The sequence below is a fragment of the Zonotrichia leucophrys genome, chromosome 15 (genome assembly GCF_028769735.1).
Source record: "Zonotrichia leucophrys gambelii isolate GWCS_2022_RI chromosome 15, RI_Zleu_2.0, whole genome shotgun sequence".
NCBI classification, from domain to species: Eukaryota; Metazoa; Chordata; class Aves; order Passeriformes; family Passerellidae; genus Zonotrichia; species Zonotrichia leucophrys.
Genome location: NC_088185.1, coordinates 12,088,794 through 12,114,673, shown reverse-complemented (window position 1 = coordinate 12,114,673; position 25,880 = coordinate 12,088,794). Strand labels below are relative to the sequence as shown.

General features: G+C 54.2%; 1 protein-coding gene across 5 annotated transcripts in view; it reads left to right on the top strand.

The window, feature by feature from the left end:
- Nucleotides 1-24,093, top strand: part of NOS1 (nitric oxide synthase 1) — an 86,625-nt gene extending 62,532 nt beyond the window's left edge. For all 5 annotated transcript variants that reach the window (XM_064726692.1, XM_064726693.1, XM_064726691.1 and 2 more), the window contains exons 12-29: nucleotides 671-865; nucleotides 2,450-2,535; nucleotides 5,467-5,611; nucleotides 5,880-5,984; nucleotides 7,027-7,085; nucleotides 9,812-9,928; nucleotides 10,499-10,673; nucleotides 11,030-11,168; nucleotides 12,152-12,230; nucleotides 13,378-13,571; nucleotides 14,391-14,560; nucleotides 14,776-14,986; nucleotides 16,284-16,371; nucleotides 16,640-16,761; nucleotides 17,589-17,737; nucleotides 18,537-18,731; nucleotides 19,435-19,553; nucleotides 20,367-24,093. In XM_064726692.1, the coding sequence (XP_064582762.1) occupies nucleotides 671-865; nucleotides 2,450-2,535; nucleotides 5,467-5,611; nucleotides 5,880-5,984; nucleotides 7,027-7,085; nucleotides 9,812-9,928; nucleotides 10,499-10,673; nucleotides 11,030-11,168; nucleotides 12,152-12,230; nucleotides 13,378-13,571; nucleotides 14,391-14,560; nucleotides 14,776-14,986; nucleotides 16,284-16,371; nucleotides 16,640-16,761; nucleotides 17,589-17,737; nucleotides 18,537-18,731; nucleotides 19,435-19,553; nucleotides 20,367-20,382 (2,364 nt within the window). In that variant the 3' untranslated portion in view covers nucleotides 20,383-24,093. The remainder of the gene's footprint in view (nucleotides 1-670; nucleotides 866-2,449; nucleotides 2,536-5,466; nucleotides 5,612-5,879; nucleotides 5,985-7,026; nucleotides 7,086-9,811; nucleotides 9,929-10,498; nucleotides 10,674-11,029; nucleotides 11,169-12,151; nucleotides 12,231-13,377; nucleotides 13,572-14,390; nucleotides 14,561-14,775; nucleotides 14,987-16,283; nucleotides 16,372-16,639; nucleotides 16,762-17,588; nucleotides 17,738-18,536; nucleotides 18,732-19,434; nucleotides 19,554-20,366) is intronic.
- Nucleotides 24,094-25,880: the final 1,787 nt, after the last annotated feature.

Here is a 25,880-nt window from a genome sequence, read left to right as displayed (position 1 = left end):
GTCCAGAAGGAATATCCCAGCAGGGGGAAAACCCAGCCCTTCTGACCTATCCAAGTGGCAGGAACTGGCTCTTCCCCAGCCACAAAACCAGTCCTTGGCGAGCCAGCTTCAAAGGGGGAGAGTACTTCCCAGAGCTGGGCTGGAGCTGCCCTGCTGGAAGAGCTTCCCAAGGTTCTGAGCAGAGGAGGCTCCATCCCATCCATTCCCATCCATCCCATCCATCCTATCTATCCCATCCATCCCATCCATCCTATCTATCCCATCCGTCCCACCCATCCCATCCATCATCCATCCATCCATCCATCCATCCATCCATCCATCCATCATCCATCCATCCATCCATCCATCCATCCATCCATCCATCCATCCATCCCATCCCATCCCATCCCACCCCATCCCATCCCATCCCATCCCATCCCATCCCATCCCATCCCATCTTTGCTTGGCCCAGGACAATTAGCAGGGGGAACAGGGCTCCCATATCACATCTATTCTCAAATCACTTTAGAGCCCCCTTGGGAAGACCAAGATCAGCCGCCACCTTGGATCATCCCCAAAGACCATGGGAGTAAGGAGTATTTGTGACAAACAGCTCCAAATGTAGAATTTTGGCTTTTTCCCTCTGGGATGTGTTGACAGCTGCTGTCTCTGCTCTCTTGTCCCCCTGCAGAGTGACAAGGTGACCATCGTGGATCACCACTCGGCCACCGAGTCCTTCATCAAGCACATGGAGAACGAGTACCGCTGCCGGGGGGGCTGTCCCGCCGACTGGGTGTGGATCGTGCCGCCCATGTCGGGCAGCATCACCCCCGTCTTCCACCAGGAGATGCTCAACTACCGCCTGACGCCCTCCTTTGAGTACCAGGTGCTGTCCCCACCCTCCACCGTGCCTCTGGCCAAGGGCGGGGCGGGAGAGGGAGCTCAGGAGGTGCAGGAAGGGCAGGGACACCATCCAATTCCTGCACAATGGATGTTTCACCCCAGCATAGTGTAATGATGGGGGTTTGCCCCTCCGTGGGGATGTGGGACACCTGAGCTCCCAGTTTTTAATCACACTTTGGAAGTGCCTAATGGGTGGGTGAGGAAATGGCTGGAAGGCTCCTGCATCCCATTCCAGCCTGCAGGTTTGAGAGGATGGCTCCTGGATCCCATCTCCCAAATCCCATATCCCCTATCCTATATCCCATTCTAGCCTGCAGGTTTGAGAGGATGACTCCTGTATCCCAAATGCTCTCCAGCCTGCAGGTTTGAGTGGATGGCTCCTGCATCCTATATCCCATTCCAGCCTGCAGGTTTGAGTGGATATAGCTCTTGGATCCCATATCCCAAATTCCATATCTCATAACCCATATCCCATATCCCAAATCCCATATCCCATCCCAGCCTGCAGGTTTGAGAGGATATAGCTCTTGGATCCCATATCCCACATCCCATATCTCAAACCCCAAATCCCATATCCCATAAACCATATCCCAAATCCCAAATCCCATATCCCATTCCAGCCTGCAGGTTTGAGAGGCTGGCTCCTGTATCCCATATCCCATATCCCATATCCCATATCCCATATCCCATATCCCATATCCCATATCCCATATCCCATATCCTATATCCTTTATCCCATATCCCATATCACATACCCCATCCCAGCCTGCAGGTTTGAGAGGATGGCTCCTGTACCCCAAATCCTATATCCCATACTTCTTATCCCATTCCAGCCGGCAGGTTTGAGAGAATGCTCCTGCACCCAGGGGATCCAGCAGTGGGCCAGAGGCTGCAGCCCAGCATGGGCTCAAACGCTGCTGCTGGGCTGTTGAACCCTGCAGACCATGAGGAAAATCCCCTCAGCAGACACTCCCTCGTTATCCAGCCTTCCCTGCTCCGGTGCTTTCCACACAAAGTGACCTTTAGTCAAGAGCCCTTAAGGAATAATCGCAGAGCAGGAGCAGTCTGTTCACTCCTTCCCAGCCCACCAGGCCCCCCGATGTTCCTGGCTCTGCCTGCAGCCTGCAAGGGCACGGAATGAGCTTCTGTGTGCCTGCTCTGCCTTCAGCTGCTTCCCCTTCCCAAAGGGCCTCTTAGGGAAAAAACCTGTGGCCAGAGCAGGGGAAAGGATCTGTTTCCATCACCTCTCCCCTTCTGGCGCTGTCTCCTTTTTGGCTGTGGCCTATTAACGCTGCTCTCAAGAGGTGACAGAGCAATTGGCCAGATGCTGCTACAAGCCAGGAGGGTTTATTAGATTGCAATTTTCCTGGGCATGTTCCATACCCTAAACAAACCCCCACAAGGCTCCAAGAATCAGGGACACAGAGAGGAGAGGCAGAGCTGTGCAGTAGCAGCTATTCCTCCCCTTCCTCACTGGAAGAATTTAACTCTCAGTGCTGTGGGTGCTGCATTTCTCCAAGCTCTGAGCACTCCCCACCCTCTCTGATCCTGCTTTTCCCTCTCCTAGCCGGACCCCTGGAACACCCACGTCTGGAAAGGGGTCAATGGGACACCCACCAAGAAGAGGGCCATTGGCTTTAAGAAGCTGGCAAAGTGAGTACCAGCAGGCTCTGGAAAGGCCTGGAATGTTTGGGGCTGGTCCTGGGTTTAAGCACCTATGGGTGTGTGCATCACCCTACTGATGATGGGCTCTGATCTGGGCTTTGGGCCACTGAAGGCTTTACCTGCCCTGAGGGACATTTGGGGACACAGGCAGCCCTTTGAGCACCCCTCAGACCACCAAAAGGGGTGTGACCAGGTAAATCCCAGATCTTGGGTACTGTTTGTTCTCCAGAGCTGTTCATTCTCTGGTTAGGAGGTTTTGATGCTCAGATATGGCTTTCCCACTTTTGGAGGGTGTTTTGCCTGTTTTTTCCTTTCCTTGGGGCAGGAAGATCCCCCCTCCCTCTTCAGGGCTGTGCTGGCACTGAGGACATCAAACTCCTGTCCATATTCCTCCTTTTTCCTACATGAGGAGAACCTGCCCCCAGTGTGTGCCCAACCCTCCAAACACCTGCTTTGGAAGGAAGGGGGGAGATGAGAATGAGGATCTCCTTGCAGGCAGCAGATGGATCAGGGCTGAGCTGAGATTTGCACTTCATGGTCAGTTGACCCCTGGCAAGGGGCCACCCCAGTCCCTCCTCCCTGCCAAGGCTCCTCAGCAGCAGCAGGGATGCAGGAATGAAGCACAATTTGGCTGATTCTGGCCCAAATTCCTCCCCTGGGGGCCATTGGCAGGCAGGAGCAGGGCTGGGTGTGCCCTGGGGATGGTGGCCAGGCTGCCAGGTGGCCCTGGCTCGTCACAGCATCTCCCCACGCTTCAGTTTCCCCAAATCCCTGCCATCAATTTGCTCCCACTCTTCAGCTGTCACCTCCTGCGAGCTGCTCTCCGTGGTGCATCCATAAACAGGAGCAGCAGCTGAGGAATGTGACACTGGGGCCGGGGGAAGAGCAGGAGGATTCATGGAGTTTGGAGGAAAAAATGCTTTTATTGCTCCCCTCTGCCCCATTGAGGGATGGTTTTATAAAAATGTGAGCGTGGCAGGTCATTTAAAACAAAATGTCCATTGTTCCTGGTATAGGGAAAGGAATTGTTTTTGTAATTCACCATTAATCCTGTCTGGATCTGAGCTTATCAGCTGAAGAAGAGGCAGAGCCTTGAGCATGATTTGGTGCCTGCTCAGACTCAAAAATCTGCCTAAATCTGTCCAAATCTGAGGCTTCAGACATGCAGTCCCTGCCCTGGGGACAGGGGACAGTGCCACCACAGGAGGACAAAGGGACAGAGCTGCACTGAGGGTGGTAATGCAGCAGCAATCAGAAATGTTCCTGGGGCTGACCCTGCCAGGGGCAGGCAGGATAAACCAGCCTGCAGGAGTTTCTACCTCTTCCTTCCTCTTTTTCTTCCCTAAATGATTCCCCAAACCCAGAGTATTCCTGGGCAGGAAGGGCAGAGGGAAGCTGGGCTCCTCCTGTGCAGTGTGACCACTCCAGTGTCACAGACATCTTTTTATGAAAAATCTTTTCTTTAAGAATTTTCCTCCTGAGAAGCTGAGAGGCCTCAGGAACAAAATGTAAACAATGATTATCTGCTGCTGTGGAATGCAGCAGGTGCATCTGTGATTGGTCTCATGTGGTTGTTTCTAATTAATGGCCAATCACAGCCCAGCTGGCTCAGGCTCTTTGTCCAAGCCACAGACTTGTTATCATTCTTTTCTATTCTTAGCTTAGCTAGCCTTCTGATGAAACTTTTTTTTTCTATTCTTTTAGTATAGCTTTAATGTAATGTATATCATAAAATAATAAATCAAGTTTTCTGAAACATAGAGTCAGATCTTAGTCTCTTCCCTCAACATAAAACCCCTGTGAACACTGTCACACTCCAGCTGCAGCCTCTGCTCCCCACAGCTCCTCTGGAGGGGCTGCAGGAGCCCTGCTGAACTCAAAAACCTGGGGCAAGGGCTGTCAGAGTGAATCAGGCAGCCCTTCCTCCTGCAGAGGCCACAGAGAGGCTTTGTGCTCCCTCGGCCTCCCAAAAATCACCTTTCCCTGTTGCAACAGCAGCCTAAATCCAGACCTGATGGATTTCTGCCCTTCTGGTGGCCCCATTTAAAGGCTTGGTGGTCCACTTAGAAAAAAAAAGTGTTTGGCATGTAGGAAAACCGGTGTTGATGTGATATAAATGTCCTTAAGATGACAAACCCACAACCCCTGTCCCCATCACGGTGCTCCCAGTGATGCCACAGATAAGGAATCAGCATTCCTGGTGCTGCATCACCTGGGCCACGGTTGGAGAGAGGCTGGGGACCCCCAGTGCCCCTCTGTGTGCCCCGAGCCAGGGGGAAATCTGGAGGAAAAGCCCCCAGGCATGGCTGGGGCACAGGAAAGAGCCAGCTGGGCACAAGGCTGGGGTAAATGTGCCACCACTCCCCAGCCTGCTCCTCCCAGGGGAGGGCTGGGTGTCACCAGGGTGCAAATCACAGGCACTGGGACAGCTGGGTGTGACCTCAGTGTCCCCAGGCTCTGTGGGGAGCAGGGCTGGGTTGGATTTAAGGGATGGAGGAGCTGCTGTTCCTCCTGTAGCTCCAGCTCTGCAGGATCCTTTCCTTTTCCTTTCCTTTCCTTTTCCTTTCCTTTTCCTTTCCTTTTCCTTTCCTTTCCTTTTCCTTTTCTTTCCTTTCCTTTCCTTTTCCTTTCCCTCTCCTCTCCTCTCCTCCTGATTCTTCTGTTTCTGTGCCCCCCATACCTGGTTTAGCATTTTCCTCCTTCACCCCATCCAGGTGTTTGAGCTCTGTCCAAGCTTCCCCATCTCCTTTTCCTCTCTGACAACTCAAGCTCTTCCAGGCTTCCCTGTTTGCCATGTGAGAACCAAAAATTTGATGCTGCAGCTTTGTAAGGCTGTTCATTTAATAGGAAATTAAAAGGTCTGGGCTAGAGGCACAGGTAAGGACCAGGCTCTGACTGGGATTTATTCCTGCTTCCCAGGGCTGTGAAGTTCTCAGCCAAGCTGATGGGCCAAGCCATGGCCAAGAGGGTCAAGGCCACCATCCTGTATGCCACGGAGACGGGGAAGTCCCAGGTCTATGCAAAAACCCTGTGTGAGATCTTCAAACACGCCTTTGATGCCAAGGTATTGCTCCTGACACGTGCTGGGTGTGAGATCATGGTGTGGAAAGAGCTGCCAAGGGCCTTCAGGTGTGCCCCTGTGGGTCTGGGATGGAGGAAAATCCCTGATTTCCTGCACTGATTGCAGCTGTGGCCCCTCTGGAGGCAGCCCCAGGGCTGGCCCTGTCCCTCCACTCCTGTTCCCATGCAGAGATCCCAGCAGGGATGTGCTGTCCCCATCCCCAGCCTGCCCAGGAGGCTCCCAGCTCTCTGTGCCCTCTCTGTGCCCCCAGGTGATGGCCATGGATGAGTATGATGTGGTGCACCTGGAGCACGAGACCATGGTCCTGGTGGTCACCAGCACCTTCGGCAATGGGGACCCGCCTGAGAACGGAGAGGTAGGACAGCAGGGACAGCAGGGGTGTCTTGGTTTGGACAGACAGGAGTCTGCAAAGGAAGGCAGGAGCCTCCCCTGAAATGGAGAATGTAAACCCTCCCCACCCCTCTGAATTGCTATAAATTTTAAATTAAGGGGCTCTTAGACAAAAATATGGGAGCAGGAATAACAGTTCTTTAATAGGGGAAAGAAAAAAAAAAGGATAAAATAAACAATGCAGTACACTAGAACAACACTGACAGAGTCAGAACCCAGCCTGACACCCTGTGGGTCAGGGTGTTGGTGGCAGTCCCATTGGAATTGTGGCTCAGCCCTCCTGCAGTGTCAGGGCTGGTTCTGCTGGAGCAGGGATCCTGTAGAGAAGGATGGATTCTTCCTCTGAAGATCCAGTGGAAGGAGAGGCAGCTGCTGTTCCTCTGGGGAATCCAGTGGAGAAGCCGTGCTGGTGTCTCAAAACCTCTGGATTATATCTGGGTAGGAATGCTTGGCTCCTCCCTCTGGGCTCACATCTCCCAATGGGATGCTGTAGTTCTTATCAGCCATGCAGTGACATTCAATAGCTGTTATCAGCAATGTCCCCTCCCAGGGAGGAGTGAATGTGGTCACTCAGAGAGAGATAAGGCAAACTGCCCACTTGACAAAGGTAATCTGCCATACAGATGGTAATTGAAAACATCTTGCATTGCAATCTTCAACAAGGGGACAGCAGGGGACAGGGCCAGGAATGTCCTAGTTTGGCTCAGACTGAGCTGAAAGGACCTCAAACGGGTCCAGGTGCTGCAGCTGCCTCCAGGCCGCTCTGGAGCAGGGACATCTCCTGGTTCCCTGCCATGACACAGCCACTGATCTGATGTTAAATTCATCCTGTGTGACCACAGGACAGTGTCACACAGAAGGTGACAGTGCCCTGGCTGGGGGGCTGTGACCTGGACAGCTGGGAACAGCAAACAGGCAGCAGAGCCACAGCCCAGGCTGTGCTCAGGGCTTGGTTTCCTGCAAAATCTGGCAAAAGTGATGGGCTTTTTTTGTTCCTTTTTCTGCAGAAATTTGGCTGTGCATTAATGGAGATGAAGAATCCCAACTCCAACCTGGAGGAGAGGAAGTAAGAGCACTCCAACTCCTTCCCCTTTCACTCCAACGCCTTCCCCTCCCAGTCCAACACCTTCCCCTCCCAGTCCAAACGCCAGCATGCAGGACAGGTTCCCTGGCTCCATCCTCTCACAGGGAAACCCTCGGGCAGATCCCACATTTGCAAATATCCAGGAATAGGACCTGCCTGGACACCCAGGGAATGGAGAGACTGGAGGTCCCAGGGAGGACAAAAACACAGATTATGGGTTGCCTGTGAATCCTAGCTTGTAACTCCCTGGGGTGACACTTCAAAGCTTCTCTCTTCATCTTGAAGAGGCAGAAATCTGTGAAAAAAACAGATAAAAATAGGAATTTCCCCAAAATCATCGATTCTGAGAGCCAGAGCCTGTCCAGGAGGCACCAAAATAGTAAGAGTTGGAGGTAGAAGGGAGTTCCCAGGCTTGCAGATGTAGGTGGGGGAGGGCTGGAGAACCAGATTTAGCTCCATGCATGGTGTGAAAAGATTTCTAGGGAAAATAAGAGCTGTGATAATCCTGTGATGTTTGTAACGGGTACCTAGGAGACAGAACGTGGGATTGTAGAAAATCCCCCTTCAGGGGAGGATGAGCTTTGTGCAGATCCCAGGGGGGGAAAGGAAGGGAGGGCTCTGACAATGATCATTTGGGGTCTCCTCTAATTTTAGCTGCGAAGAATAAAATATTTCCCTGAACTGGGTCACTGCTGTGCCCTGGAATATCTCCTGAGCTGACAACTGGCACAGGGCTGCTCCTTAATTCAGGAGGGATCCAGGGCAATTCCAGCACCCTGGCTCGGGGCAGTGTCACCAGGGTGGTGACAAACACACAGGGACCAGTCTGTGCTGTGATGGCCCTGACTCCAGGGTGGTGACAAACACAAAGGGACCAGTCTGCCCTGGGATGGCCCTGACTCCAGGATGGTGACAAACACACAGGGACCAGTCTGCCCTGGGATGGCCCTGACTCCAGGATGGTGGCAAACACAGGGACCAGTCTGTGGCTCTCCCTGCTGATGGATCCCTGCTGAAAACCCAGCAGGCTCCTCATGGCCTCGTGCCTCAATGGGGACAGTGACAGAACAGGCTGCCCTGGAGGGCTGAGGATGGAGAAGGGACGTTCCACATATGGTGTTCACACCAAGGATCTTCTCCTTGGGTGCAGAGGTGCTGCCCATGGCTGGTCAGGCAGATTTGAGGAGGTTAAAAGCCCCTGAGCTCGGTGCTTGCTGTCCCAGACACGTCCAAGTGTGATTTAAGGGCTGGTGGGAGTTTCTAAGAGCCAGGCAGAAACACCCTGCACTGTCCCAGCTGCTCCAAGGCCTGCTCAGCCTGGCCGTGGACACTTCCAGGGATCCAGGGATCCACAGCTTCTCTTTTTGGCATTGCCCCAGCCAATATCCAGGACCTTGCTAACATCAAGCACACAAAAAACCTTTTGCAATGAGAAAAGGAGACCTGGAGGAGGCAGTGGGAGGAAGAGGGACAGTGTCAGACACGTTACAGACACCTGGAGAGAGCAGCCCATGGAGTCCCAGCTCCCCAGGGAATGCTGAGACCCTCAGGGCAGGGTGGCCTTAGTGTGATAGTGTCACAGGAGCCTGTCAGAGCTCTCTGCCCACAGCCCTGAGGCTGTGCTGGGCTTGGTATTTGGCTCCTCATGTCTTACAGCAAGGGTTTCCCATGGGTTTTCCAAAGTATTCTTATTCCAAGCCTGATGTTGAAGTGCAGCCCATCCCTCCCACACCACAGGGACCTCCTCATTCCAGCTGCTGTCCCAGCCTTGGGCCAGCACCCACCTGGGCAATTTGGGCTTTGTGTCCCTCTAATCCAGAGGGTCCTGCTGCCCTGAACAGAGCCTGGATTGCAGAAAATCTCTGCAAGATGAGCTTGGAGCATCTCAGAGGCTGGGGAGGGAGGCCCCCTAACCCGGGATAACCCAGGGGAAGGGCCGTGGCCAGGGCCAGCTGAGTGGAGGAGCAGAAAGGCATGGAGGTCTGGGGAGAGGGGGGAGGATGAGGGGCAGAGGTGGCCCTGGGGCTCTGTGACCCAGCTGTCCCTGGCAGAGGTGGCACTGGGGCCCTGTGACCCAGCTGTCCCTGGCTCAGGCCGCGCTCTCCCATGCCATGCCATGCCATGCTCTCCCGTGCCGTGCCATGCCGTGCCGTGCTGGCTGCAGGAGCTGTGCCGTGACTCATGCACACAGCGCTGCTCACTGCTCACTGCTCTGCCTGTAAATTTAGAAACTCTTGTGCGGAGCAATTTTGGGAGATGGCTCAATTCAGAAATACTTCTGCTGTTGTCAGATTTTATGGTTTTTTTCCTCGGCTCCCCTTCCCCCTCCTCACCCCTTCTTCTCTCACTCTGTTTTTTGGGATTTTTTTTAATTTCCCACTTCCTATGAATGAAAGAACCCTCAGAATATCTCTTCAGACACACGCCCGACCTTGTGTGCTGCCAGGGAAGGGCAGGTAGAGCCCAAGGTCCTGGCAGCTCTGTGTCGCTGTGGGAGGTGACCAGGACCTCATGGAGCATCCCTGCTCCAGCTGAGGATGCACAGGGGTTGCTATGGCCTTATCCCCGGAGGGAGCACATTCCTCTGCTCTTCCCACACTGCGTGCTGGTGGGGTTGTGAGCCCTCAGCTGTGCTTTGGAGCCCCCCTGTGAGCCCCAAAGCCAGGGGGTGCCCCCAGTGTGAGCCTGGCTGCTGTTGTTGTCCACAGGAGCTACAAGGTCCGGTTCAACAGCGTCTCCTCCTACTCGGACGCACGGAAATCCTCCAGCGATGGCCCTGACCCCAGGGACAACTTCGAGAGCACGGGGCCCCTGGCAAACGTCAGGTAAAGGGACAGGGCAGGAGCTGGTGCTGCACAGACCCCACCTCACCCTGAGGTGTTTGGGTGATGTGCAGACCCCTCCAGGCTGCTGTGCGTGGTGGTGGGACAGGAGGGACCAGCTGTGCTCTGGCATATCTAAAAGATCCTTTTTCCTGTCATGTTTCTATGAGACCTGGCTCTGAACTGAAATAATTCAGATCAATAGCTGCGATTTTTAAAGCTTAATAGCTATATCTGGATGAAGCTTTTGAACTTGACCTGTCATTTGCTGACTTGCTACCCAGACATGTGGTCTCCAGTGCAGCACAAACTGCAAATTTTCACCAAAGCCACACATCAAATGAATTCTCAGAATAAATTGTTCATATAGCAAGTGAAAACAGCTGCATTGTGGTGAGTCACCCCACTGCACACTGGGGTTAAAAACAGCTCATCACCTCATGTGTGCGAGAGAGTTGTGAGCCCTACAATTTAGAGACCACATTAATAAACTCTGGTGTCTTCTGGTGGGATTACCTTCCCCCTCAGGGTCCCTCCCAGCTGAGCAGCCACAGCTGAACCATCTTTGCACAGGTTCTCCGTGTTTGGGCTGGGCTCCAGGGCTTACCCCCACTTCTGCGCCTTCGCCCGCGCCGTGGACACGCTGCTGGAGGAGCTGGGGGGAGAGAGGATCCTCCGCATGGGAGAGGGGGATGAGCTCTGTGGCCAGGAGGAATCCTTCAGGACCTGGGCCAAGAAGGTCTTCAAGGTAACCTTGAGGGGCTGCAGGGAGGAGCAGGGGGGAGAAGGACAGAGCTTGGAGCTGGATCTGAACCCAGCCTCCCCTTCCTGGGACCGGGACACTCCAGCACCGCCCCAGCCCACAGCAAAGAGAGTGGAGCTGATGCTCTACTTTGTGCTGACCACCCAAAGGTCACCAATGTGTTGAATCCCTGCATCATCCCAGATAGGTGGGAGGGAGAGCAGCATGAGCAATGTCCATGGCCACTGGTCCAGCCCCATGCTGCTGGGGGCTCCTTGTCTGTGTGGGCTGGGCTGAGGGGCTCAGCTGGGCTGGGCTGGGCTGGGCTGAGGGGGTGCCTGAGGGCCTGGTGGGTGCTGCAGGCAGCGTGTGACGTGTTCTGCGTGGGGGACGACGTGAACATCGAGAAAGCCAACAACTCCCTGATCAGCAACGACCGCAGCTGGAAGAGGAGCAAGTTCCGCCTGACCTACGTGGCTGAGGCCCCGGAGCTCACACAAGGTACAGGCCAGGAGGGCTCTGTCTGTGGGAAACATGGGCAACACACAGGGGTAGAGGGGCCAAACCCCTTTTTTTGTCTCTGTTAAATCCCCAGCGTTTCAACCCTGCCTTTCCCTTCATCTCATCCCCAAGGAGCAGCCCCAGGCCCCTCAGGCTGTTTCAGCCCTGCCTTTCCCCCCATCCCATGGCCAAGGAGCAGCCCCAGGCCCCTCAGGCTGGTCCTGTCTGTGTCTGCAACAGAGATGTTTGGACTTGATCTACTCTCCCTCATCCTGACCCTGTTTCTTTGTCTCTCTTAAATTCCCAGTGTTTTAACCCCAAGGAGCACCCCCAGGCCCCTAGGCCGGTCCTGTGTGTGTTTGTAACAGAGATATTTGGACCTGATCTACTCTCCCTCATCCTGACCCCATTTTTTGTCTCTGTTAAATCCCCAGCGTTTCAGCCCTGCCTCTCCCCTCCATCCCATGCCCAAGGAACAGCCCCAAGCCCCTCAGGCCGGTCCTGTCTGTGTAACAGAGATGTTTGGACCTGATCTGCTCTCCCTCCTCCTGACCCCATTTTTTGAAGCAAGGAGCTGGAAAATTGGGATTTTTCCAGGCTTATTTTGTCCAATGCTGCTCCATGGAGTGTTGTGGAGGAAAGGCAGGTCAGCCCATGGACACCTGGCCCCTCAGCACGGTTCCTGCAGCTCCTGCAGCACCAGCTCAGCTCTGCCCAAACCCAGGTGCTCTCCTGCCAGCCAGGCAGCAAGAGGAGCTGTGGGCAGTGTGAGGGCACTGCCCTGAGTGTCACAGGACTGGTTTTGGAATCCTCTATCACCAAAAAAACGTGCTTGGGTCACCCCTGGGCTTCCTGATCCCTTGGGCTCACAGGAGGGAGGTCAAACCCCTGTGGTCACCTCTGAGGGGCTGAACCCACAATGGCCCTACAGAAGCTTTGGCCATGCTCTGCTGAATCCCTCCCCTGACTCTTTTCCTCCTCAGGACTGTACAGCATCCACAAAAAACGTGTCTATGCAGCCCGGCTCCTCACACGGCAGAACCTGCAGAGCCCCAAGTCCAGGTAGGAGGTGCAGCTGTCCTGGGAGCTGAACACACACCTGGGGCACCCAGAACAGTGCTACAAACAGCCCTTGAGCCCTGGATGTCTGTGGAATCCACCTTTGTGCAGGCCATGAGTCAGCCTGGAAGGCAGAGGGGATGTTCCTGCCCTCCATGCGTGGTGGAATTCCTGCTGGTCCCTCCCTCAGCCCATGGGATGGGGAGCTGGCTGGAGGGGTGTGGGACACCAGGACATCCCTCTGGCTGTCCAGGACAGCCAGGACCCCTTGCCAGGGGGCTCAGAAGCCCTGGCACAGAGCCCAAAACACCTGTGGGTTTGATTATGACCCATGGAGCAAATTACCAACCTTGTATGAAGATCAGCAAGCCACAACAGTTTAGGTAGAATAATAGTGAAGTTATCACAGGTGAAAAAGTAGATTTTGAGGTTTTGGTATGGGGGGTCAGGAGGCAAGATGGAGGGAACTGGGTGTGTCCAGCCTTTCTCCTTCTACTTCTTGGCCTCCATCTTCTGCTGTGATGTTGGCACTCACAGATTGGTTTAGAGTAGAAGCTCAGTGTCTAACATAGGTCATAGGTATTGGAAAGTAATTGTAAACATTGTACATGTAGTTTTTATAAAGTTTTTATAAAGACATAACACTGCCCTGGGGCAGGCAGAGTGCCTGGAACTGTCCTGCTGGATGGACCTTGGCAGGGCAGGAGAAAGAATTTTATAGATAAGAAACAATGAACAACCTTGAGACCGAGAAATGAAGAGACTTGACTCCTTCTTCGAGCACTGGGCTGGGAAAAGAGACTTTGAAACTTTTCTTGCGGTCACTCTGACAAGCTAAAGATTCCGGCAGAGGAGCAGCAAAGGAAGGATAAAATTGCTGAGCAAGAAGTTCAATTGGTTTTCCCCTTTTAAAAGGGTGAGTCAGGGCGTGCTGCAGTGTCCCTTCTCCCTGCTGTGACCTTGGTGACACGGCCACCACAGCTTGGACGTGCAGCCACCCCTACCCAGCTCACCAGCAGCTCCTGAGGCCAGGGCTCAGCTTCTCCTTAAGGATCTTTGGAGGCTTTCCCAAAGATCATCCCAAAGTTAGTGATTTTGGGGAAGGATCCCCTAAACCACTTTTTCCTGGTTTTTGTTCCTTGCCCTGCAGCCGCCTGACGATTTTCCTGCGCCTGCACACCAACGGGCACCAGGAGCTGCAGTACCAGCCTGGGGACCACCTGGGTGTCTTCCCGGGCAACCACGAGGACTTGGTCAATGCCCTTATCGACAGGCTTGAGGATGCACCTCCAACAAACCAGCTGGTGAAGGTGGAGCTGCTGGAGGAAAGGAGCACGGCTCTAGGTAAGCAGGGAGCACAGGTGGTCTCTCTCCTCCTTTCCCTAAGTTCTTGTAGCTCCTCAGGGAGGTGGGTGGCCACAGGAGAATTATTTTCATCTCCCTGCTGTGTTTGTGTGGATTGGGAGCTCCTTCTTCATCCCTGCTCTGCACAGAGCCATTGCTTGTCTGCACTTGGCATGTGGGGCAAGGGTTTGAAGGGTGTGACTGTTCACAGGGGTCCGAGGATGAGGGAAGAGACGAGGATCTGATTCCATGTTTCAGAAGGCTGATTTATTATTTTATTATATATATTATATTAAAACTATACTAAAAGAATATAAGAAAGGATTTCATCAGAAGGCTAGCTAAGCATAGAAAAGAAGGAATGAATAACAAAGGCTTGACTGTGATTCGCCATTAATTAGAAACCACCAACATGGGCCAATCACAGATGCACCTGTTGCATTCCACAGCAGCATATAATCATTGTTTACATTTTGTTCCTGAGGCCTCACAGCTTCTCAGGAGGAAAAATCCTAAGGAAATGATTTTTCATAAAATATATATGTGACAGAAGGGTAGGCAGGGCCCTGGGGAAGATTTTCTGTGGAAAAACTAAAGGTCTTTATACTCCTATAGAAAGGGCAATGTCTAGGACTGGGAAGAAGAGTTAAGGGGCGTGGAGGGGCCATCCCAACACCGGATTTCAGGGATTTTCTGATTCCCAACTGGAGATGGAAAACTCTAATCCAGTATCTCAGAGGGGGATTAAAACCAGGATTTGCCCACCTTGGCCCTGCTGCTCAGCTGATGCCAGGCTCGTGCTGGATTCCCTCCTGGCAGGTGTCATCAGTAACTGGACAGACGAGAACCGTGTCCCACCCTGCACCATCTTCCAGGCCTTCAAGTACTACCTGGACATCACCACCCCTCCCACCCCGCTGCTGCTGCAGCAGTTCGCTCTGCTGGCCACCAGTGACAAGGAGAAGAAACGTCTGCAGGTCCTCAGCAAGGTAAAGAGCCCAAGCCCCAGGTTCTGCAAGCCCTGGGGGCAATCACAGCCCAGCCAGGGCATTTCCATCCCACACTGTGCTCAGGTTGAGTCTCCTGAGCTCTGCTCAGGGTGCCTTCACTGCCCCTCACTCCAGCTTTGCCATGGACCTCCTGGAATATCACCTGGAAAAGGTGGATCCTGCAGCTCTCTCCTCCCTCCCTCCCTCTTTCCCAGGGCCTGCAGGAGTACGAGGAGTGGAAGTGGTCCAAGAACCCCACGATCGTGGAGGTGCTGGAGGAGTTCCCCTCGGTGCAGATGCCCTCCACGCTGCTGCTGACCCAGCTGCCCCTCCTGCAGCCTCGCTACTACTCCATCAGCTCGTCCCCAGAGATGTACCCAGGGGAGGTGCACCTCACCGTGGCTGTGGTGTCCTACCGCACCCGAGGTACCGCCCCAGGGCTGGGCTCTGGGGGAAACAGCACAGGGGCAGCCACACCAAACCTCTGGCAGGGAGATGTGCCTTTAAAGCCTGCTGCAAGAGTAGATGGCCCAAACCACTGCTGTCCCATTTCATGGACAGTGGCAGTGACACAGAGGTGATACTTCTGGGGCAATGTCTTGGTTTGAAAAGCCAGGTGTCTGCTAAGGAAGGCAGGAGACTCCCCTGAAATGGAAAATGCAAACCCCCTCCCTCCAAAATATTATTATTTTGAAATTAAGGGGCTCTCAGACAAAGATATGGGAGTAAGATTAACAGTTCTTTACTAGAAAAATTAAAAATACAAATGCAATACAAAAAACTAAAAAACATTTCCAGAATGAGAATCTGACCTGTCCCCATCTGTGTCAAGGTGGTGTCCCAGCCCCATCCCATGGGGGCTCAGCCCTCCTGCAGTGCCAGCTGTGGCTCTGCTGCAGCAGGGATCCTGCACAAGGGGGGAGTTTTCCTCTGCAGCTCCAGGGCTGCTGCAGATGGGCCTGGGCTCCCTCTGGCCATGCAGGGCAGCAGAAAGCTGCTCCTCTGGCAATGCAGGGGGCAAAGGCTGCTGTGCTGGGCCAGGCTCAGATTGGATCCAGGCAGGAATGCTTGGCTCCTCCCCTGGGCGGAGCATCTCCCCATGGGATGCTGGGATTGGATCAGCCCTGCAGGGACACTCAGGGCCATGGACAGCAGAGATCTCCTGGAGGGAGGGTTGGCTGTGGGAGAGAGAAAGAAAAAACTGCCCATGGACAGCAGAGAACTGCCCCAGCTCTGACAGGTGGGGACAGAACACACAGCCCCAGCTAAATCTTTCAGCTTGAAACAGACAGGTCCCTAATCCAAGCTCCATGTAGGATTCTGTTTGCCTACCCCAAAATCCACATTCCCAGCAGCCAAGACACTGATGTGTCCAAGCATGGTCATGCTGTGGATGGACACAGCCCTGGTGCTCTGCAGGACACGGGGAGGACAGTAGAGCTGCCATGGAGGGTTTCTATCTGGGAGCATCACAATGCTGCTCCTGCCAAAAATACTCAAAGGAGAGCTGAGTGCTCCCTAAGGATTGTGGAGGTCCAGTTCTGCCAGGTCAGGGTCCTGGGTAGCTCCACAGAGGGATCCAGGTGCCAAACTCTGCCAAGTTCATGGAGAATGGATGCTGAGGTATGAAATGTTTCAGGGAAGTGTTCATGCAGGATGTAGCAGGGAGGGTTTGAGGAAAGAAAACAGTGATGTGCCATGTACAGACCTCCTCCCTTCCCAGATGGAGAGGGACCCATCCACCATGGAGTGTGCTCCTCATGGCTCAGTCGGATCCAGACGGATGAAGTGGTGCCCTGCTTTGTACGAGGGTGAGTGACCCACAGAGGCCAGGCCTGAGGAGGAGGGAGTGAGACCCCTCACAGGGTGAGCTCTCTGCCCTCGATTGCTGTCGCAGTGGGAGAAAACAGGGCTGGGTTTGTGAGCAAATGGTTCCCCTTAGAGGGAAATTCTGCGCAAAATGTCACATCCTGGGATTTCACCTCATTTCCCACCCCTCACTCTCTGGGAGGTGTCTCAGCTGGCTGTGGGCAGAGGGAACACCCTGCTGGTGTTTAACTGGAGCTTTGCTGTGTGCAGTGCCCCCGGATTCCACCTGCCCCAGGACCCCCAGGTGCCCTGCATCCTCATCGGCCCCGGCACCGGCATCGCCCCCTTCCGCAGCTTCTGGCAGCAGCGGCTCTTCGACATCCAGCACAAAGGTGGGGCCGTCCTCTTCCTCACCTTACAGACAGTTTGGGTGGGACCATCCTCTTCCTCACCTCACAGAGTTTGGTGGGGCCATCCTCTTCCTCACCTCACAGGGTTTGGTGGGGCCATCCTCTTCCTCACCTCACAGAGTTTGGTGGGGCCATCCTCTTTCTCACCTCACAGAGTTGGGGTGGGGCCATCCTCTTCCTCACCTCACAGATTTTGGACAGGGCTGTCCCCTGCTTCTTCCTCACACAGAGTTTGGGTGGGGCCATCCTCTTCCTCACCCCACACAGATTTTGGGTGGGGCCATCCTTCCCTATCTTAGATTTTGGGTGGGGCCATCCTCTTCCTCACCTCACACAGTATTTGGGTAGGCCATCCTTCCTCCCGTCACAGATTTTGGGCAGGGTTGTCCTTCCTCACCTCACACAGATTTTGGGCAGGGCTGTGCCCTGCTTCTTCCTCACATAGATTTTGGGTGGGGCCATCCTCTTCCTCAGCTCACTTTGTGTGGAGCCATCCTTCCTCACCTCACAGATTTTGGGCAAGGCCGTCCTTCCTCACCTCACACAGATTTTGGGTAGGGCTGTCCTTCCTCACCTCACGCAGGATTTGGGAACCCTTGGTTGGGGTGTTGGGATGGGGGTCCCACCCTGCCGGGGGTGTCCCAGCAGATCTGGTGGCAGTGTGGAGGGAGGCGGCTGGTGGGAATTGGAGGTGGCTGGTGGGAACTGGAGTGGGCTGGTGGGAACTGGTGGCCCCTCAGGGGAATTGGTGTGTCCCCTCATGGGAGCTGGTGTCCCCAGGCTGAGAGCTGTCCCCACGCTGTCCCCAGGGCTGAAGCCGTGCCCCATGGTGCTGGTGTTTGGCTGCCGGCAGTCCAGGATCGACCACATCTACAAGGAGGAGACGCTGTTTGCCAAGAGCCAGGGTGTCTTCAGAGAGCTGTACACGGCCTATTCCCGGGAACCCGACAGACCAAAGGTGGGCACGGCCCCAGCAATGCTGCCCAGCCTGGGCTGGGTCCCTGGCCAGTGGTGGCTCATCCCTGGGGCACAGAAATGGGCAGGGTTGTCCCTTCCCTGTGGGCACCATTCCCAAGGTGTGTCACCATCCCAGTGCCAGCTGGAATGTGTGCCCAGGCTGCTCCTTCCTGCTGCCATCCACATGGGAGAGCAGGAGGGAAAAGGGGAATGGGAAAGGGCAAGAGAGGAAGGAAAGGAAGGAGAAAGGAAGAAAGGAGGAAGAAGGAAAGGAAAGGAAAGGAAAGGAAAGGAAAGGAAAGGAAAGGAAAGGAAAGGAAAGGAAAGGAAAGGAAAGGAAAGGAAAGGAAAGGAAAGGAAAGGAAAGGAAAGGAAAGGAAAGGAAAGGAAAGGAAAGGAAAGGAAAGGAAAGGAAAGGAAAGGAAAGGAAAGGAAAGGAAAGGAAAGGAAAGGAAAGGAAGGAAAGGGAAAAAGGGGAAAAGGAAAAGGAAAAGGAAAAGGAAAAGGAAAAGGAAAAGGAAAAGGAAAAGGAAAAGAGGAAAAGGGAAAGGATGTCACCCAGTGGAGTGGCCCACAGCCATTGCAAATACCTGCTCCAAATTCCCACTTGGACTGAACAGGCCTGGCAATGGCAGAGATGGTGCAGGTGTGCCCATGCAAGAACAGGAAGATTCTTTGCTGCTGTCCCCATCTCTTTTTTGTCACTGTGGGTGTTGCAAGGCACATCTGTACCCCCCAAAGAGGGGTCACCCCTCAGTGCTGCCCCCAGGGTTAATCCCAGCTCCCTCCTCGTCCCTCAGAAATACGTGCAGGACGTGTTACAGGAGCAGCTGGCCCAGACCGTGTTCAAAGCTCTGAAGGAGCAGGGAGGCCACATCTACGTCTGCGGGGATGTCACCATGGCCGGGGACGTCCTCAAGGCCGTGCAGCTCATCGTGAGGCAGCAGGGCCAGCTGTCAGCAGAGGAGGCAGGAGCCTTCCTCAGCAAGCTGCGGGTGAGTGCTGTGTGCCACCGCTGCCACCCCTGCGTGCCACCACTGCCACTCCTGCCAGGGGCACTGCACCTGCTGCCTGCCCCCTGTGCCCAGGGAGGGTCAGCAGAGGGACATGCCAAAGGTGTCTGTGTGCAGGGAGGTCACCTGGCTCCTCTGGGCAGCGGGTTGAGCACCGGTGCCAGCGCTTTTGGGTGCTTCTGGCAGGGCTTGTTGGCCATCCATCACAAAATGGATTTATCAGGGCATTTTGTGGGTCCCTGCTGCAAATCTCCCTGTCTGTGTGCCCTGTACCAGACATAAATGATGAAGCTGAAGTTTAAGTGAGCTCAGTTTGGGCCACAGACCCACGGATGGATGCTGGAACAGCTCTGCTTCTCCCCAGGAGGATAACTCAGCATGACTCCTGTGGGATTTCCCCTTCTGAACCATCTCCCCTCCTCCATCCAGGCCCCATCCAAGGGAACACCGAGCCTCTGCCTGTCCACAGCCTGTGCCCCTGCCAGCCAGGAATTTCCAGCAGCTGAAGGGGTCTAAAGCCCCACTGTGCCCCAAGTGTGACCTTGGGAAGGTCCCTCTGTCCCCTCATGACAAAGCCCAAACCGTCTCCTGTGCTTCTGCTGCCTCCCCACCACGCAGGGTTTTGCTGGGGCTGACCCTGAGTGCTCACCCATGCCCTTTTTCCCTCTGCCACCCTCCCTCCCAGGATGACAGCCGGTACCACGAGGATATTTTTGGAGTCACCCTGCGCACGTACGAAGTGACAAACCGCCTTAGATCCGAGTCCATCGCCTTCATCGAGGAGAGCAAAAAAGACACGGATGAGTGAGTCCACACCTTTGTTTTAACCCCTGCAGCCACCTCAGGGGCTGGGAAAGGATGGGAAAGGAAGCTTTGGCTTTTGTGCACACCTTGAAGCAGAGGCTGAGGAAGGCACTGAGTTTTGCTCTGGAATAGCTGTCACCTCTCTAGGATAAACCCCAACTTATTGCAGTGGTGTGCTCAGACCTGACAATCCCATCCAAAGGAAAATGGTCCTGCCTGCTGCCTGCTTTCAGGCTGGCAAAACTCACAGGCAGGGGTGGCTCTCCCCAGTTGCTGGCTCCAGATGTTCAGCTCTCCATGCCCCTTCAGGAAAGATCCAGAGATTTTTCCCCCTGCTGTTGCAAAAGCAACCAGAAGTTAAAAAAAAAAAAAAAGAAATTTTGACATTTGCCGTGTTTGTTTCTGCTCTACCAAGTCCTGCCATTTGCTCAGCTTGGTCGTGGTGGGATTTTCCCTGGCTGAGCAGAAGGATTATTTAGGATAAAGGCTGGGCAGCTGCATGGATCGTGCTCCTTGTGCTGGCCCTTGGTAGCTTGGGGTGAAACCCCTTCCCTGTGTAGTGCCTGGAGTGGGTTTCCCCACATCCCTGAGGCTTGGCAGGAATTTTTCTCCAAGGAATCACATCCTCTGGGGTCTGGACTCTACCAGAGTGCCTCAGTTTCCCACCTGTGGATAGGGCTAAAGGTCACCTTGCTGCCCAGCCCGCCCAGCTCTGTAAACTCCTGCCCACAGCACAGAAAGGCCAAGTTGGGATGATCCCTGTGCTCCTCGCTGCTCCCTCTAAGGCCAGCCTTTCTCCCCTTTCCCTTGCAGGGTTTTCTGCTCCTAACTGGACCCTTCGCCCCCAGGGGATGCCAAACCAGTCCCAGCACCTGCTGCCCCCTCCAGCTGGAGGGCACTGGGTTTTGTATTTCACGGACACGGTGGCTCCTTTCCCAGGGGAACTGCCCATGGAAAGCGCTCTGTCTCTCGTCCTGTTCTTGTGTCCTGATGATGATGATGATGATAATGATGATGACTTTTATTTCCTTTCCTTCCTCCTTCTCTTGCTCTTGTCCTGTGGCCATTTCTTTTCACCTCCTTCCCCTTTCCCTGGATTTCCCCACTGGAGTTGGATGGCTTTATAACCTGCAGTGGCTCTTTTCGGAATTCCACACTTCCCCTCCTTCCCGTGAGGGCATTTTGCAGCTGCATGAAATCACCACCTTTGTGATCATTTGTGGGAGTTCCTGGGGGTGAGCAGAGCTGGCAGGGGCTGGGCAATGTTGCTTGTCCAGAGCTGGGGGTAGTTCCTGCCAGGGTCCCTCTTTCCCCAGCTTGGGGCTTGGCTGAATCCTTGTGTTTTCATGGCTTTTCTCTGGATTTGGACAAATCTGGGCATATGCCTGAGGCTGGGGGCAGTTGATGTGCAATTCCCTTGAATTTTATTTATCCCCAAGCAGCCTGGGTACAGCTGTGTGGTTTTTGATCTGATTTATGTGTCATGATTGCTCTTAAACGGGCCCTGCTCTGTCTCTCTTCTCCTGCTCTCTTTTCCTGCTCCCTGTGAGCCTCTCCTTTTGCTCACTCCCAACTTTTGCTGCCATGGAAGTTCTCCCACAAGCTCTGAGCACACAGGCTGAGGAAAAGCTCTTGGCAGTGACTTCTCCAGGGGGTTTTCCAGGGAATATTTGATCTGCAGCCACGCTGGCTGCACCCAGAGCTCTGCATGCCCTGATCCCTCTCCCAGGTGATCCTGGAAAGCCATGAGGATGGGACAGAAGCAGCTCCCAGAGGGAACAAAGGCAGCTCTTGGAGGGGGATAGAGGCTCCAGGTCTTTGGTGGGGACGTGCCAACAGAGGAATCATGAAATCCCAGAGCCAGCAGCTCTTAGCACATCTCATGACCACTTCTGGGACAGCAAACCCCAGCCCTTTCCACATTTCAGGGAGCAGAAAGTGCCACCGTGGAGCCACCTGCCTGCCAAGAGAGATGTGTGTGGCATTTTGGGGTGAGACCCCTCTGTGCCACCTGCCAGTGGCACGAGCTGTCCTGTGAGAAGGGAGGTGAGATCAGCTGCAAAGGTGCTGGGCTCTGACACGCTCACACCTCAGCCCTGCTGCAAGAGCCTGGCCCCAAAAGCAATTTAACACAACCACAGAAAGGCTGGAGGAAACAGAAAGGCTCTAACAGAGAAAAGCTGTCTGCAAGGGAAAGCAAACGTGACCTTGTGTGTCCTTCCTGCTGCTGCAGCCTGGAGAATCACAGAGCATTCTGGACTGGAAGGGACCCACAAGGATCCAGCCCAGCTCCTGATGAAAGGCCATCCAGGGACTGAACCTCAGCGTTTTTTGGCTCTGCCCATCCCAGCTTTGTCCTCCCTCAGTGCCACCACAAGGACAGCAGGACGTGGCTGCAGCTCTTGCTGGAGGCAGGCACGCAGGGTTGGCATCTTGAGGTGGCAGCTGCTGCTCCTCCCCTCTGCCCTGCTGTGCCCAGCTGTGCATGGATATCCTGGATGCAGCCGAGCTGCTGACAGCACAGGGATTGCCCCGGAGCTTTCACAGGGCTCAGATCACCTGCCCTGAGCTAAAGGCAGCACAGAAAGGGCTGCAGGAGCTCTGCTGCTCTCCCAGCCCATGGAACAAGCCCCACCATCCCAGGCTGTGCTGTTATTCCCACCCTCAGCCAGGATCTCCTGCCACATCTCCGTGGGCTGTGACACCTTCTGCAACTTCGACTCCCTGAAGCATCTCCAGCCCAAAATCCAGGGGCAAAAGGGCTCCAGGGACCGGGAGAATTTGAGATATCCAGGTCTGCTGGTGCCAGCTGAGCATCCAACACGGGATAAAACGAATAAATGCTGCCACGGTGTGGCCAGAGCTGGGCAGGGCTGGGACACACGGCCGGCTCTGTGGCACTGCCTCGGCTCTTGGTGACCTGCAGGGGAAAGCTGGAGAGCACGGAGGAAAGGACAGCCCATCCCAATCCCAGGGCAGGCAGTGGGATGGAGCCCCTTGGCTTGGGATGTGTGAGTTTGGGAGAGATCCTGTCTGGGAGAAAACTCCCTGGGCTCCAGAGCTGGGGACTTGCTGCAAGCTTGGCCTTGACTCCCATCCTGGGGCTGCAGAAACAAAGCTAAAATCAGAAAGAAAATCAGAAAGAAAATCAGACTGATACTCTTCTTCTGGGAAATTCTGGCTCCTGATTTATGTTCTGGTTCTCCTTTAGAAGAAGAAGGGAAGATGCAACCTGATGATGAGGAGGAGGAGGAGGCAATGCCCAAAGAAACATCCCTGTCCTCTTCCCAGCTCCCACCGTGGTGCTGGCAAGGTTTCCCTCCTGCCCTGCCTCCTGCCTGCCTGCTGTACCACCTCCCACTGGATTGTTTGGCTTTTTGTGCCTCCCAAAGCTCATCAGCTCCATCTCCCTCCCAGGGGAGCCAGCAGGGCAGCCCAGCCCTCCTGCCATGGGTCTGCAGAGGGTCTGGGCCAGGCAGAGAGCTCAGCAAACACCTGGAGGGGAAATGCTGGTTTAGGGCTCCTTACCTGGACCTGGAGCAGAAACCCCTCCCTGCCATGAAGGTCCACGAGGTGAAACCCCCCCAGGGCCCTGAGCTGCCTCTGCTCCTGCTGGCTCCTCACCAGCTGCACCACTGGGAATTTTGATTCACTCTTTGCTGTTGAGTCAGTCTCAGACGTCTGAACTGCTCCCCTTCATCCCCTCCACCTGCAGGGGCTTCACACTCCCCTCGAGCTCCATTTTCTCCCTTAGCAACAGGGGAAAGAAACTTGTGGATGTGCTTTATTATTCCTGAGATGTGGCTCTTCCAGCCTGGCCTCTGCTCACCTCCCTGTGGCCTTTCTGACGTGCAGGTGAAGCCACAAAATCTCTGCTATGAACACAGAGGGAGGTGGGTCTGCCCCAGCCTGGGCCCTGAGCTGTTCCAGGGGTCACACACACAGGGGTTGTGCCTCTGGGGCACTCAGGTGACAAATCTGTCCCCTCTGGGTGCCTGCTGCCCACCCCTCCTGTGCTGGACCTGAGGGACCCAGCCTGGCTCTCCTGAGGACCTCCACCACCCCAGTTTGGAGCAGCTCTGCTCCTTTTCACTCTCCAGGTGTTAAAGAGTCCCTTCTCTGAGCAGGAGGTTTGATTTTCAAGACACTACAAAGTGGGTTTTTTTGCAAAGATTTCACTTTCTAATTCTTTCAAGTGTCCACAGAGAGTCATTATGTGGATTTGAAATCCCAGGGGGAAAGGTTCTGTGTTTTCCCACCCTGCTGTGCCCACCAGCAGGGAAAAACCACTCAGTGCAAGGGTATCCAGTGCTGTGCTCTTGGTGGTTTCTGAGGTTTCATCTCCTGGGAAGGGCTGCCTGGGAGTTTGTTGTTCTTCTGTTTATGAGAGACAAGGGCAAAACAATGAGACAATGGGTAAAACAATGAGAAAAGGGTAAAATAATGAGACAGTGAAAAAACAATGAGACAGGGGTAAAACAATGAGACAATGGGTAAAACAATGAGATAATGGGTAAAACAATGAGACAGTGAAAAAACAATGAGATGGGGTAAAACAATGAGACAACAGCAAAACAATGAGACAATGGTAAAACAATGAGACAATGGGTAAAACAATGAGAAAAGGGTAAAATAATGAGACAGTGAAAAAACAATGAGACAGGGGTAAAACAATGAGACAATGGGTAAAACAATGAGACAATGGGTAAAACAATGAGATAATGGGTAAAACAATGAGACGAGGGTAAAACAGTGAGACAATGGTAAAACAATGAGACAATGGGCAAAACAATGAGACGAGCAAAACAATGAGACAATGGGCAAAACAATGAGACGAGCAAAACAATGAGACAATGGGTAAAACCATGAGACAAGGGCAAAACAGTGAGACAACAGTAAAACAATGAGACTGGGTAAAACAATGAGACAGGGGCAAAACAGTGAGACAACAGCAGAACAATGAGACAAGGGCAAAACAGTGAGACAAGGGAAAAAACAATGAGATGGGTAAAACAATGAGACAAGGGCAAAACAATGAGACAAGGGCAAAACAATGAGACATCTGCCACCAGAATGGCCTCACAGAGCTGTCACCTCCACATTGTGGCCTGAGCTTGTTGCTCAAGAGGAGCAGAGCCAAACTGGCCAGAGGATGGGATGTGTCTCTGTGCTGTCCCTGTCCCCTGTGTGTCCCCAGGGGGAGCAGGGACTGTGTGCACCCCCTGGGCACGGGGATCTGAGGGATCTGAGGGATCTGAGGTGTCTGTGCACAGCCAGCAGCCCTGCAGCTGTGTCCTGGCCAGGAGCCACACCCTGCAGGGAGGCTGTGGGGACAATGCCCCGTGTCCAGCCTGTGGCTGCTCCTTCCCTGGCAGTGTGTGACTCCTCTGCCCCATCCTGGCTGTTTCCCTGGGATCCCTCCCTTGGCAGCCCTGCTGGGGGCACAGGGATCCCAGTGCCTTGTGCTGGGCAGGGAGCACAGACCTGCTGCTGCCTCGGGCTCCCTGTTCCCCTGGGATAACTGGGAGCAGACCCAGCCCCATCTCCCTGAGCTGGGGTTCCACAGGGGGATGGAGCTGGGGGAGGTCACAGTGTGGGTGCAGACTGGGCTGGGAGCTCTCCCACACCCTGGAGACCCCATTCTGGTTAAACTGGGGGGAGAGGTTGTGGTTGTGCTCACAGCCTCATGGACCTGCACCAAGCCCAAGCCAAAGCTGCTGCCTCCTGACTTCTGACCACTGAAGCCATTCCATTGCCCCCCCGAGGGTTCCCACCATTTTTTGGAAGGATGATTTTATGCTCAGAACTCGATTCTGTTCCTGCTTTCACCAGGGACTCGTTCTCAGCTTCAGAACTGCTCTGATAACTCTGCAATTGCATTGACAGTTCCAAAGGGGAGCACAGTCCCTTCACACAACAGATGGAGACACATTTGCAGGACCATTCAACTTTGCTGTAACTCCCTGTTTGTTAGAACAATTCCTTCTGCTGTAACGGGGAGAGCAAAATTTGGCCAGTGCTCTTGAAAAACCTGCAATCCTAAACTTGGATAAAATCAGCCTGGAATCCAAGTCCTCCCAGATCCAAAATGCCTTCCACACCTGCTGGCTTCAGTGGCACTGGGGATTTTGGCAGCTTGCACAGCAGCAGCAGCAGCAGCAATTTCAGAATATTTTTGCGTGTGTCAATCTGCGCTTGCACGTGCCTGCAATGCATGGCTCCAGCAATCCCTGGGAAATCTCCCCTTTCCCAGGAAAATCCCAGCTCCAGCTTCTCCCATGTGGCCATGTGTGCTCAGCAGGGAGTCAGGGGAGAGGGAGAAAGCTG